Source organism: Salmo trutta, chromosome 21 (assembly GCF_901001165.1).
Source record: "Salmo trutta chromosome 21, fSalTru1.1, whole genome shotgun sequence".
In the NCBI taxonomy this organism is placed as follows: Eukaryota; Metazoa; Chordata; class Actinopteri; order Salmoniformes; family Salmonidae; genus Salmo; species Salmo trutta.
Window position 1 is genome coordinate 11,649,708 of NC_042977.1, and position 13,520 is coordinate 11,663,227.

The 13,520-nt window shown below is 44.2% G+C and overlaps 1 protein-coding gene across 29 annotated transcripts in view; it reads right to left on the reverse strand.

Moving 5' to 3' along the window:
- The window catches only part of LOC115156687 (kinesin-like protein KIF1A), a 62,323-nt gene that overhangs the window by 20,328 nt on the left and 28,475 nt on the right, over nt 1-13,520 (reverse strand). For 12 of the 29 annotated variants that reach the window (XM_029704256.1, XM_029704251.1, XM_029704255.1 and 9 more), the window contains 14 exons: nt 13,056-13,154; nt 10,744-10,924; nt 10,556-10,628; nt 8,670-8,766; nt 8,376-8,536; nt 7,859-8,037; nt 7,446-7,583; nt 6,972-7,090; nt 5,250-5,335; nt 5,004-5,160; nt 4,593-4,779; nt 515-605; nt 200-318; nt 48-121 (listed from right to left, as the gene is read on the reverse strand). In XM_029704256.1, the coding sequence (XP_029560116.1) occupies nt 48-121; nt 200-318; nt 515-605; nt 4,593-4,779; nt 5,004-5,160; nt 5,250-5,335; nt 6,972-7,090; nt 7,446-7,583; nt 7,859-8,037; nt 8,376-8,536; nt 8,670-8,766; nt 10,556-10,628; nt 10,744-10,924; nt 13,056-13,154 (1,761 nt within the window). Of the gene's footprint in view, nt 1-47; nt 122-199; nt 319-514; nt 606-4,592; nt 4,780-5,003; nt 5,161-5,240; nt 5,336-6,971; nt 7,091-7,445; nt 7,584-7,858; nt 8,038-8,375; nt 8,537-8,669; nt 8,767-10,555; nt 10,629-10,743; nt 10,925-13,055; nt 13,155-13,520 lie in introns of all 29 variants that reach the window. The other 17 variants (XM_029704262.1, XM_029704261.1, XM_029704254.1 and 14 more) reach the window with 11 other exon arrangements.

The window sequence follows — 13,520 nt, forward strand, 5'->3', positions numbered from 1 at the left end:
CTTTCACAAAGATGTAGAAAGAGACACATACCAAATAAACCACTCACCTGGTTTAGACAAGGGCATGACCCTTGGGAACTGCCTCCTAGAAGGTCGAAGGGGACTGAAATAGAAGTGTGAACTTTTAAAATGGTCTACTTTAGCAAGACAGTGAAACGGAATCATTTGAAGAAGAAGAGGGCAAGTCCAGTTTTCTCACCTGATGAGGTCTTTGCAGAGGGGCGGGAATGGCTGCTTCTGGTAGTGGCCAAACACCTCAAAGACGATGGGCTGGGTCTTGATGTACTCCACAAACGATTTGGTAACCTCTACCGTGATCTAATAGATAATCAAAAGCGAGGTAGGCTATCAATAAAGTCCCTTAACAAGGCCAGCGACAATAGGATGAATACAAGGTAATACAACAACAATCTGTAATTCATGATTCATTCATGGTAATATCATAGAAATAACGCTTGTAGTAACCTATGAATAATAATAATGAATAGCAATGTTATTTCTGGTCAGTGCTTACATTCTGTACATGGTAGAATCCCAGCGGAGGTCCTCTGCCGGTGTTCTTGAGTGGCTCAGTGGAGAAAGCCTCATCATGTCGGTGGATGAAGCTGGAAGTAGGGAAACCACATTCAATCAATATGCGTACATATTCACTATACATATATATTAAAACTACGACACTGTTACATTACTACTATGTACTATTGACTACTCTCAATATGCCGCACTGATTATGATCACATTTGGTGGACACTTGTCTTGCACCATCAGACGAGTCTACTTTAGGAATAACACTAACCATAAGAATTTTGTTTGTTTAAACCAAGAGAGGATGGAGTCGTTTCTGGATGAAGAAAAGAGAGAAGTGAAAGGTCTTGAAAGACAAGGCTTTTGCATTTACATTTTAGTCATTTAGCAGATGCTCTTATTCAGAGAGAATTACAGTAGAAATTACGGGAAGGTGCTTGGCTTATGGGGCACAGACAGAATTTTCACAGAGTCAGCTCAGGGATGTGAGACAGCAACCTTTCAGTTACTGGCACAATGCTCTAAACCACTAGGCTACCTGCCGCCCTTTTCCATAGCATAGCTTTAAAATAGCTAACGTGTTAGATGTCTTCTAAAATTTGGATTCCTGCCTAAATAAAAATCGTTGTAAATTGCTGAGGAGACAAACTCAAGTACATAGTCAAAATATGATGAAAATAGGAAATAAAGTTGAGGAATAGGCCTTGAAATGACTCATTTGCTTTCTACACATAACAATCAAATTATAAATGACTAACTAAAAGATATCTCCTTCCTTTTAACTGTCAAATAGATATGACCAATTATAGTGACAGTACAAAATTGGCACCATTTCATAGACTCTGCCTCCCTGCACCTAAACAAGCCATCCTGGATTGTTTGCCCACATCCTCATTACTCTGGCAGTGACATGTGTTACTGTTGCTGTCATGTCTATAGCGCTATCACCTTTCTTGCTTTGCTAGCCTTTTGGATGGCATAGCAGTGAGCAAGACTCTCGCTTATCGAGCTCTTCCGAGTGTCCATCGGCGGCTTGAGGTGGTGCTTGGTCAAGTGACTGCCGCAGGGATTTCTGCTCTAACAATTCTATGGATGTAACTGGCACATTCAACACTGGACGTGGCTCTAATCGGGTACTTCTCCATTGAACTGTATCAATTCCAATAGTGTCGCTATAAAGCCCCCCTTTCCCTCTGGTCTCACCGTTATTAAAGGATTGTGCGTCGGGTTGGCTATTCTCAGAGGGGCTCATCACAGATAATGCAACTGATGTCATGCGTTTGACTGAAACCTGGCAACAACCCTTATGAATGTTTGTCTTTTAACCTCGCGATCAGACCTCAAAATGGCTATAACTCAGGTACAGAATCTGACCTCATTTGAATGCCTAGCGCTCAAACTATTTGGCCCAAAACCACTGCTCCTCATTTTGATATGCCGGCCTCCCATATTCTCCCTTTTCTTCCACTCAAGACTTAAGGCGCTAACATCTTCCTGCTCCATGTGCTGCTGGGGGACTTAAACGTTCATGTACACTCCAGCAAGTGAATTTTACAACCTATGTCAAAGGCTACAACCTGGACCTGGTGTGCTACACTGGCCATAGATCCCTCCGACATGTGTGGCCTGAACCTCACCATTTCTGACCACGTGGCCACCCTATTTCATCTTTCCAACCCCCCTGATTGAACTGATTCAGTCCCATGAGAACCCTGACGCTCGCCACAAGGCCAAGTCTACCCACTACTCTAACATCAGTAAAGGTCATAACCCGAGAGCTCCCTTCTCCATGATCTATAAGCTACTACTGTCACGTAACGACCCCCCCCACCCTGCTTCAGCTGACCTCTGTGATCAGTATCTGGACTTCCAAAATAAACTAGACACAATACATGCACAGCTCCAGCAAACGTCCACTGAACCCCCCTCCCCCACCACAGCTCGACTCAGAAACCCTTTCCTCACTCTCCACCTTCTCCCCTGTTGATGCGGTGTTCATCTCTGGTCTAGACATCAAATCCTCAACCTGCTCACTTGACCCTATGCCCAACTCCCACTCTTTCTCCTCATGGTTGACATTGTCAATGTGTCCCTCTGCTCTGGCTCTGTACCCCCTAAACTCAAACTGGCTGTTACTACACCCATTCTGAAAAAACAAGGACTTGACCCAGCTAACCTTAACAACTCCCGGCCCATATCCAACCTTACCTTCCTGGCTAAAGTCATTGAGCGGTGCTGTAGGTTGCCAACTCCAGTCCCTCTTTGAGTCCCTTCAAATCAGGCGTTTTAGGCTCAGTCCTAGGGCCACTCCTTTTCATCATCTATATCGTACCCTTCCGGCCAAATACTCCGTCAACACAGTCTGGAATTCCACTGTTACGCTGATGACACACAAATCTATGTTCACTCCAAACCCACTTGTCAACTGTCTAAAATAAATAAAAACATGGATAAGCTTGACTTCCTGAAGTTCAACGGCGAGAAGACAGAAGCTATGTTGGTGGCACCCAGATCTCTCCTGAAGAAGGTTGAGGAGTTTGACCTTAACGTCGACGGCTGCTCTATGTGTCCTACCTCTCAGGTGAATAATCTGGGGGTCATCCTCGATTCCACACTTTGATGCCCACATTAAAACCATCACAAAATCTGCCTTCTTCCATCTCAAGAACATAGGCAGTCTCAGCCCCTCACTTACCGACTCAGTTGCTGAAACCCTTATACATGCCTTCATTACCTCACGCCTGGACTATTGCAATGGACTCCCTGCCAGCTCCCTCAACAAACTTCAGTATATCTAGAACTCAGCTATAAGACTCCTCACCCGCACCAAACCCTGGGAGCACATCACACCCACACTTCTCCACCTCCACTGGCTTCCAATTCAATTCCTTCTCCTCACCTACAAATCCATGCATGACTTGGCTCCCTTCCATCTTTCCAACATGCAACACATCTACACCCCCACCCGCAGCCTTCAATCCTCTGTCTCTGGCCTACTGGTCACCCCCCCTCCTCACCAGACTACGCTCCATGGGGGATTGTGCCTTCAGCAATGCCACCCCCACTCTCTGGAACTTTCTCACCCCTGAACTGCTAGTGCGTTTTAAACCTTGGTCTAGCTGTTTTTGTCTTTTTAATCTTCTTATCGTGTAAGGGATGCAGAGGTTGTTGAAGTTAGCCTCTCAATTTGAACTGCCTTGATGGCTTTGTCGCTGTTGCTGCTGTTATTTTATTTGTCAATTTTTTGGGTGTCATGCGCCTTGCTTTTAGTATTGTCATGTTTATGTATTCAAATTTTTTTCTTACTCTGTAAGGGTCCTTGGGTATTTTGAAAGATGCAAATAAAATGTATTATTAGTATTATTATAGAAGTGACGACAAAGAATGTTCTGCCATGTGACGCAGAGACGTTACAACTTCAGCTTTTCGTCAGTCTGTGATCAAGAGAAAGTGGTCTTGTTTCAGTTCTATTCTTCAGTTCAATTTTTTTCATGTTGGGCGGTTTAAACCCCAGTGTGAACACCATAGAGAGATTAAACTCACATCAATGGACATCAATGGAATAGTATGGGTGTTGGGTTTCAGGGAACCCCACGAGGGGTTGCGACATACTGATCTGGGTAGGCCAAAACACGCAAGACATCGCTGCCTGTGCTCTCAAGGTCGTACTGCCTTGGTTAGCGACCGGACTCACACATACGCCTATGGAGTTGAATGGTACGACATTAAATGTTTTGTTTCTAAACAGTCCACAGACACATTTACAAGGTAAAAACATATTCAGAACTAGTCCAATACCCATGGTACTCCCTGAATTCAGGGAGTTTACATTCTTAAAGTACCTGAACCACTGGCACTTGCAGATGTTCCTAAGGAGAGATTTTAGAAACAAATGCCTCTTTATGCATCATCATCATCATTCAAAACACTTTTCCTCACTGACATCTTGTCAAGTCTCTATCTAAAATCTCCAAAACCGTCCTGGTCAAAGCTAAAATACAACAAAATGAAAGGGTATTGAGTAGCTAGAATATGCATATAATTAGTAATGAATGGGAGGCACTTACTTGAACTGGCAGAAGATGTCAGCATACTCAGCGGAAATGCTGGAGGCCTGCAGCACTGTGACCCTGAAGGTGAAGGTGGAGCCTATGTGGAGGTGGGACAGGGCCTTCTCCAGGGGCAGTTCCAGACCCAGACCACCCTTCAGTGGGCTCCTGGGGACCTCTGGTGTGGCTGTGATGGGGGACAAGTCTGTGGTCATGGTAAGTACACATGATAAAGACAGGAAATGCCTGCAGTCCTGCACACGGTACGACGGGGAGACACAGTGCTTTACTCCTGCACCATGACTTACACAAATTATAAGTACATGACCTTTCAGTTAAGTCTTCCCCTATGAAACACATTTGTGCTGTTCATATCTACCGCCACAATTACGTCATCGAAAAACAACACGATTGGTAGGATCTCCTTACCTGCACAGGTGTTGTTGTTGACCTCGTCAGGGTCGGCTCCTATATCAGAGTTCTGTCCCTCCCCTTCCACGAAGCGTAGCTCTTCATGAGAGGTGTTAGAATGGGACATGCCGCCAGAACACGACTCTGTCTGGAACTGACCAGCCAAACACATGGCCTTTTAAATAATGACACAGCATTTTCAGAATCTAGATACTGAATGCAGACAAGTATTCAAGTTCATGTATCATTTCTTACTGATTCTACCTTCTCAAACTGTTGGTCCTCAAAGGATATCTTGGCGGTTCCTGACTGCCTTACGCCAGAACCATAGTCAGGGGCTTCTTCATCAGCTGGGGAGAGACAATGAAAATGTTGTAACCTCATCCGTTTTGAAGGCCATTTTTATCAAACAGCAATTCACTACTCTCTCAGCACCCACTTGGGTGTCCTTTACAAAACACTAAACATTTGTGTCTAATACTGTATGTTAACTTCTTTGGGAACAGGGGGCAGTATTGAGTAGCTTGGATGAACAAAGTGCCCAGAGTAAACTGCCTGCTACTCAGGCCCAGAAGCTAGAATATGCATATAATTAGTAGATTTGGATAGAAAACACACTAGTTTTCAAAACTGTTATAATAATGTCTGTGAGTATAACAGAACTCATATGGCAGGCAAAAACCTGAGAAAAATCCAACCAGGATGTGGGAAATCTGAGGTTTGTATTTTTTTTTAAGTGATTGCCTATCCAATATACTGTGTCTATGGGGTCAGATTGCACTTCCTAAGGATTTCACTAGATGTCAACAGTCTTTAGAACATTGTTTCAGGCTTCTACTGTGAAAGGGGAGCGAATAAGAACTGTTTGAACCAGGGGTCTGGCTGAAAGCCTTGAGTTGTTTATCGCACGCGGCCGTGAGCACGAGCTCCGTTCCCTTTCCTTTCTAAAGACAAAGGAATTGTCTGGTTGGAATATTATTGAAGATGTATGCTAAAAACATCCTAAAGATTGATTCTATACATCGTTTGACATGTTTCTACAAACTGTAATGGAACTTTTTTGACTTTTCGTCTGGACTTGTGCATTTGGAATAGTGAACTGAACACGCAAACAAAAAGGAGGTATTTGGACATAAAGATTAACTTTATTGAACAAAACAAACATTTATTGTGGAACTGGGATTCCTGGGAGTGCATTCCGATGAAGATCATCAAAGGTAAGTGAATATTTATAACACTATTTCTGACTTTTGTTGACTCCACAACATGGCGGGTATCTGTATGGCTTGTTTTGGTGGCTGAGCGCTGTACTCAGATTATCGCATGGTGTGCTTTCACCGTAAAGCTTTTTTTAAATCTGACAAAGCAGTTGCATTAAGGAAAAGTTTATCTATAATCCTATGCATAATTGTATCTTTCATCAAAGTTTATGATGAGTATTTCTGTAAATTGATGTGGCTCTCTGCAAAATCACCACAAAAAAAACATTACTGAACATAACGCGCCAATGTAAACTGAGATTTTTGTATATAAATATGAACTTTATCGAACAAAACATACATGTATTGTGTAACATGAAGTCCCATGAGTGCCATCTGATGAAGATCATCAAAGGTTAGTGATTAATTTTATCGCTTTTTCTGCTTTTTGTGACTCCTCTCTTTGGCTGGAAAATGGCTGTATGTTTTTTTGTGACTAGGCGCTGACCTAACATAATCGTATGGTATGCTTTTGCCGTAAAGCCTTTTTGAAATCAGACACTGTGGCTGGATTAACAAGAAGTTTATCTTTAAAATGGTGTATAATACTTGTATGTTTGAGGAATTTTAATTATGACATTTCTGTTGTTTTGAATTTGGCGCCCTGCAATTTCACTGGCTGTTGTCGAGGTGGGACGCTAGCGTCCCACATATCCCAGAGAGGTTAACACAATTTATCGCACAATAAAAGGATATAGACATGACAATATGGCACAGTAGCTGGTACCTGAGATGGCCTGCACTGCCACCCTGAGGAAGCCCTTCACCTCTCCCTTCTCACTGACGATGGCCACGCGGTGCACGAGCGGCACGGGGTACAGCAGGTTACTCAGGTACACAAAGGCCCTGCGGACAGGGGAGGAATAGAGGGGGAGAAAGGAATAGAGGAGGAGAGGGGAATAGAGGGGGAGAGAGCGATAGCGGGGGAGAGACGGATAGAGGGGGAGAGAAGGATAGAGAGGGAGAGAGGAATAGAGGGGGAGAGAGGGATAGAGGGGGAGAGAGGGATAGAGGGGGAGAGATAGAGAGGAGGAGCGTTATCAGACAAATATTTATCATGTGCATCCTCCGATAAGTGTATTGTATTGCATCTGTTTCCATCCTTTTGCTCTTATTAGGAAACCACTGGCTACTTAGTGATTACCTCAAGAAAGTAAGGGAATGACATTTGAAAAGTCTAGGAATTGGGACGGGGACTGACCTGCCCACCAGACGGAACCATGGGAAGCGGTCATAGAAGGGGTCTCCTCCGGTCAGGGCCTGGTCACAGTCCTCCACAGTGCTGCTAGGCACCTCCGCCGCACGGTCATACATCTCCCTCATCAGGTCCAGCCTCTGTCTATAGGGGGCAGCACAGACAACGCACACGATCAGGACAGAGCACATCAGAGCAACAGACACTGTAAAGTAGACGCAGACTGGGTAAGTCCATATAGGCCTACATACCAGGGCCTCGCGTGTACAGAGACACATATCATAACGTAAAGCCATAGATAAATAACCGGAACAAATGCTCAGAGACAGAAACGCACTCACACAGTCTAATGTCAAGGTCCTCACAAGTATAGTAATACTGTACAAACACATGCACACACAATTCCCGCACACACATACCGGAGTTTCTCCAAGGTCCAGTAGTGTGTGGCACCGTTCTTCTGGTCCTGGACTTCCACAGCTACGATGGTGCTGGGGAAGGGCCGTTTCTCCCGCTCCATGGCCACGCTGGGGGGCAGCAGGTCCGGGGGCAACGGGGAGTACAGCGTGTCTGTCAGCAGCACAAACTGGAACTGGACCTGTAAAGGAGAGGACCCTTTTAGCATTTTAGCATGTGAGCAGGTTAGCGACAAAAATCGCTGTTGTCAATTTAAATCTCATTTCGCGGACTCATCGAACCGTTTCACAATAGAGCCAATCTGATTCAGTGACTTTGCCGGGGCACTGTTTCGCAATACCAGTCTTTGCTGACTCATTGAATCGATTCATAGTTTTCTAAGAATAGACTCATTCGATGTACACTCATTTGGTAGATTGACTGAAATGATTAATAACGCCGTTTCATTTGACTGATACCTCACAGTTTCACCACTAAATCCTTGTTCTACTTTATAGGTTGTATATAATGACAGTGTACCTTCTTCTTGAGCTCCACACTGATGGCGTTGGCTTCCTTGAGGAAGATGGCATTGCCCCACAGCAGGTCCCTGAGGGAGGTGAACTGGTAGAAACGCCACTTACGGAACGCCCAGGATGCAAGCTCCATCTCACGCTGTGTCCACGGAACTATGGGAAAAACTTCAAACATTCCATAATTAAGAAAATACTCCATTCTCTGGCCTTACCTCAGAAATAGATATTTTATTTCAAAATCATTGTAAACATTTGATAAAGGTTGTTCTAGATGGGTAACTGTCAATCAATGTCTCACCTTCCTCCTCAGGCTCCTCCTCTTCGTCTGGGGACTCCAGGTAACGGGAGTTTCTGTCCACCTGTTTCTGCAGGGCCTCCAGTTTACTCTCATAGTCCTGGGAGAGACCCCGGTACAGACACATCAAATCACATGACAGAATAACGGCTACATACACTCACTGGCCAGTTTAAAAATTGTCAAAGACTCCAGCCACCCTAGTCATAGACTGTTCTCTCTGCTACCGCACGGCAAGCGGTACCGGAGCGCCAAGCCTAGGTCCAAGAGGCTTCTAAACAGCGTCTACCCCCAAGCCATAAGATTCCTGAACATCTAAGCAAATGGCTACCCAGACTATTTGCATTGCCCCCTGACTCTGTACCGGTACCACCCTGTATATAGTCTCGCTATTGTTATTTTACTGCTGCTCTTTAATTGCTTGTTACTTTTATCTCATATATATATATTTTTTATTTTATTTTTTTATTTAACTGCATTGTTGGTTAGGAGCTGGTGAGTAAGCATTTCACTGTAAGGTCTACACAAATTTGATTTGATTTGATTGGGTACACCACCCCGTTCACGAAAAAGGTTCTCTCCCACAGACAGAGTCACGTGGCCATTGCTCGCTATATAAAGCAGGCAGACTGGCATCGAGGTATTCTGTTACTCTTCGATTGAACGTTAGAAGGGGCAAAACTAATGATCTAAGCGACTTTGAGCGTAATATGATCGTCGGTGCCAGGCACGCCGGTTCCAGGATCTCAGAAACGGCCGGCCTCCTGGGCTTTTCACACACGACAGTGTCTAGAGTTTACTGAGAATAGTGAGACAAAATACATCCAGTCCAGTGGCGGTCCTAACAACAGTGGTGTGCAGAACCGCATCTCGGAACGCACAACTCGTCGGTCCTTGTCACGGATGGGCTATTGCAGCAGACGACCACACCGGTTTCCACTCCTATCAGCTACAAACCAGAAGAAGCGGCTCCAGTGGGCACACGATCACCAACACTGGACAACTGAGGAGTGGAACGACATCGCCTGGTTCGAGGAATCCCGGTTCCTGTTGCCTCATGCTGATGGCAGAGTCAGGATTTGGTGGAAGCAGCATGAGTCCATGGCTCCATCCTGCCTGGTATCAATGGTACAGGCTGGCGGCGGTGGTGTAGGAAACGTTTTCCTGGCAAATGTTAGGTCCCTTGATACCAATGGAGCAACGTTTGAACGCCACACCTTGTAAAATCCATGCCCCGAAAACTTCAGGATGTTCTGGAGGCAAAGGAGGGGTCTGACCGGTACTAGATGGGTGTAACTAATAAACTGGTCATTGAGTGTCTCCATATACAAGTAACTGCCAAAATAAAGGAAACACCCAATAAAGTGTCTTAATAGGGCGCTGGGCCATCACGAGCAGCTAGAACAGCTTCAAAGCGCCTTGGGCATAGATTCTACAAGTGTCTGGAACTCTATTGGAGGGATGTGACACCATTCTTCCATCATTTGGTGTTTTGTTGCTGGTGGTGGAAAACTCTGTCTCAGATGCCAATCCAGAATCTCCCATTAGTGTTCATTTGGGTTGAGATCTGGTGACTGAGACAAACACCCTTTAAACCCCCTACTTATGCTCATTTGAGACCCCTCTTTCAAAGTCACTGAGATGTCGTCTTCTAGCCATGGTAGAGGAAAATAATGGGCAACTGGGCATTTTTATACATGACCCTAAGCATGGGATGATAACTGCTTAATTAACTCAGGAGCCACACCTGTGTGGAAGCACTTGCTTTCAATATACAGTACTTTGTGTCCCTCATTTACTCAAGTGTTTCCTTTATTTACACAGTTACCTGTATTTATAAAAACAAAAGATAAGCTTTTTAAGGGGTATCTATTAGTGGCCTGTCTTACCAGTCTCTGTTGTTCCAGAAGGTTACTGGCCTCCTCTCGTTCTCGGCGGTATTGATCTTCTAACTCTTGAAGCCTGCAAACAAAATTATAGCAAATCATTTTCAAGCAAAGTCATACAAAGTCATACAAGAGGATGATGTGTTATTCCAGCTGGTGCTTTGCCAAAGGCAGTCCATCGATTATCGTACCTTGACTCCATCTCCTGCTTCATGTCGATGCCCTGTTTCTCCAGCAGCTCTCTCTGGGCGAAGGCCCAGTCCACGGGCTCCACGGGGGTCTCAGCGCAGGGGGTCCTCTCCCGCTCCTGCCGCGCCTGCTCCGGGTCATTGAAGCGGAACACGTGGCTCTTCCCCATGATAATGCGATTTCCTGAGGTCAGGAGTCAGGTCAATCTCATTACACCTCAGTCATTTCATCAATGTCATAAACCTATTATAGTTTTTTTTTTACAATCGCTTACACACTAAAAGCGATACTTGAGGCACACAGTGAAACCGTTAACTCTAGTATCTAATCTTCAGACCAAGTCTGCAAAACTGCAAGCACATTATCTGCTTTACACTCAGTTTGCAATTGTAAAACACACTTTTTGCAAAACACTAAATACAGTTCTCTACATTAGACACATCATTCAAAACTAACAGGTCTTGTGTTTCATTTGGAAAACACTACCATTCAAAATGCCACACTCATTTACCGATTACCTACACCCAGTGCTCACGTGTGAAAACACTTATAGCTAATTTCTTCACCTAGAAATCAGAGCTTGAGCACTATACATAGGCTTCAGGTTGTCTTTTTTGGTTTGGACAACAAAGGAGGCCAATTTTGGAGAGTTAGAGCAGTGGTTCTTAACCTGGGTTCGATCGAACCCCAGGGGTTCGGTGAGTCAGTCTCAGGGGTTCGGCGGAGGTCAAGACACACACCCGACTCATATGATTCGTGATGACACGCCCCGCTTGGCCATCATTGGCTGCAGGTGATCACGCAACATCGCTTGGCCTATCTGTGCTGCAGGGAATTTGGCGCGCTCAGTAGTCGAATTGTGACTGTCGTGATGGTACGTCGTGTGATTTCTTTCTTAATATTTTAATCCCTTCATACTAACTATGTCGAGCAAAAAAAGAAAGTGGTCGGACGAATATGTACAATATGGATTCACATGTATAACGAATGTGATGAGAGTCAGCGTCCTAACTGCATGATTTGCAATGCCAAGTTGAGCAATTCTAGTCTAGAATTCTAGTCTAGAATGATTTCGAGGCTTCACGTTTAGTGTTGAGACAACAGATGTCAATGATGAATACCTCGATGAAATCATTGAAATTCAGCAGAGCCAGGTTCAACAGCAACTCTTCAGAACAACAACGCTCTCAACGTTTTGGTGTCAACAAATGGTAACGTACCCTGTTATTGCTAAGAAAGCTCTGGAGATTTTCATACCGTTTGTTACAACATATCTTTGCGAGCAATCCTTTTCGAGGATGCTGGACATAAAAACGAAGAAAAGGAACAGACTTTGTTGCGAAAATGACATGAGAGTGGCACTTGCCAAGGTGAAGCCACGCATTTCTGGTCTCTGAAAGGCAACAGCAGAAGTCACACTGATTTGCAGTAAATATTCATTATTATGTTTTTGTTTTTGTGTGAAAATCACGTTTTAATGGTTTTGTTCTTTGAACACTGATGTTGATGCACGGTTCATTTTGTGCACCAGTAAAATATATACCTATGTTTTGAATTTTATTTTTCCAATTAAGAAGGGTTCGGTGAATGCGCATATGAAACTGGTGGGGGTCAGTACCTCCAACAAGGTCAACAAGGTTAAGAACCACTGAGTTAGAGGAAGACGAGGACAAGGAGGAGGATGAAAACAATGTTTTGAGAAAGAAATACATTTGATTTTTTTCCCCCCCTTACATTTCTGTTTATAGTGTGAATATATACTGAATATGCATACATACTGTATATATTTGTGCACATACGTGTACGTGTGAGTGCTATGGCAAACTGCAAAACTGCAAAAGACACAAGATAGTAGTGTTTTACATTTGTCACATCCGTGTGTAGTTGGCGTGTATAAGAGATAATCATTTGATGGTTTGTGTGTAGAGTTGTGATGCAAAAACACCACTTTGAGAGGAGTTAAAATCGTTTTGAATAAAGTGTTTGGTTTTGCAAGAGATGTGTGACGTTTTGCATGTTGTGCGTGTGTTTTGGGGTTTTGTGTGTAGAGTCTAGAGACGAGGAGCCATAGTCTCAGAAATTATCTGTAAGCAATTGTCAAAAACTGTCATGATTTTAACCTCGGACTGTTCAAGTGTGAATCATCTATGGTGATTCTTTGTGTATTTATGATGTTGTATACGGAAGCAGATTCATGCCAAGACAAATACAAAATACTTAATTAAAATCAGTGTAGTGTTTCTCAGTATGTTTTGTGTCTATTGTATATCTTTTCCCGTGCTTAGTGGAAGATGCTGAGGGGTTTACGCCTTACCTGAACGAAGCAGAGTAGGCGTGGTCACCAGTTTCCCGTTGACGTAGATCTCCGCCCCCTCGCAGGGCTCCAGGATGACGTTCCCTGTGTCATCATCATCAACAGACAAGAACCACCGGGGATGGTGAACATTTGGCCATTCTACAATGCCTCCCTTTCTTACACTACATCAGGGCTGCCCAATTCCAGTCCTGGAGGGCCAAAACACTTCGAGTTTTCATCCTCTCCTTCTAATCAGGGACTAATTCAGACCTGTCACACCAGGTGAGTGCAATTAACTACCGCGTAGAAACAAAAAAACAGTGTTTTGGCCCTCCAGGACCGGGAATTGGGCAGCCCTGATGTACATGTACTGAATGGATCATTTGCTTGCCCTCAATGAGCTGTGATCGACAAAGACTGCGTAGGCAAAGGCAAGAGGGTAAAAGGCAACTGGTCGGCTAACTATTGTCTTTTTCTGCTGTG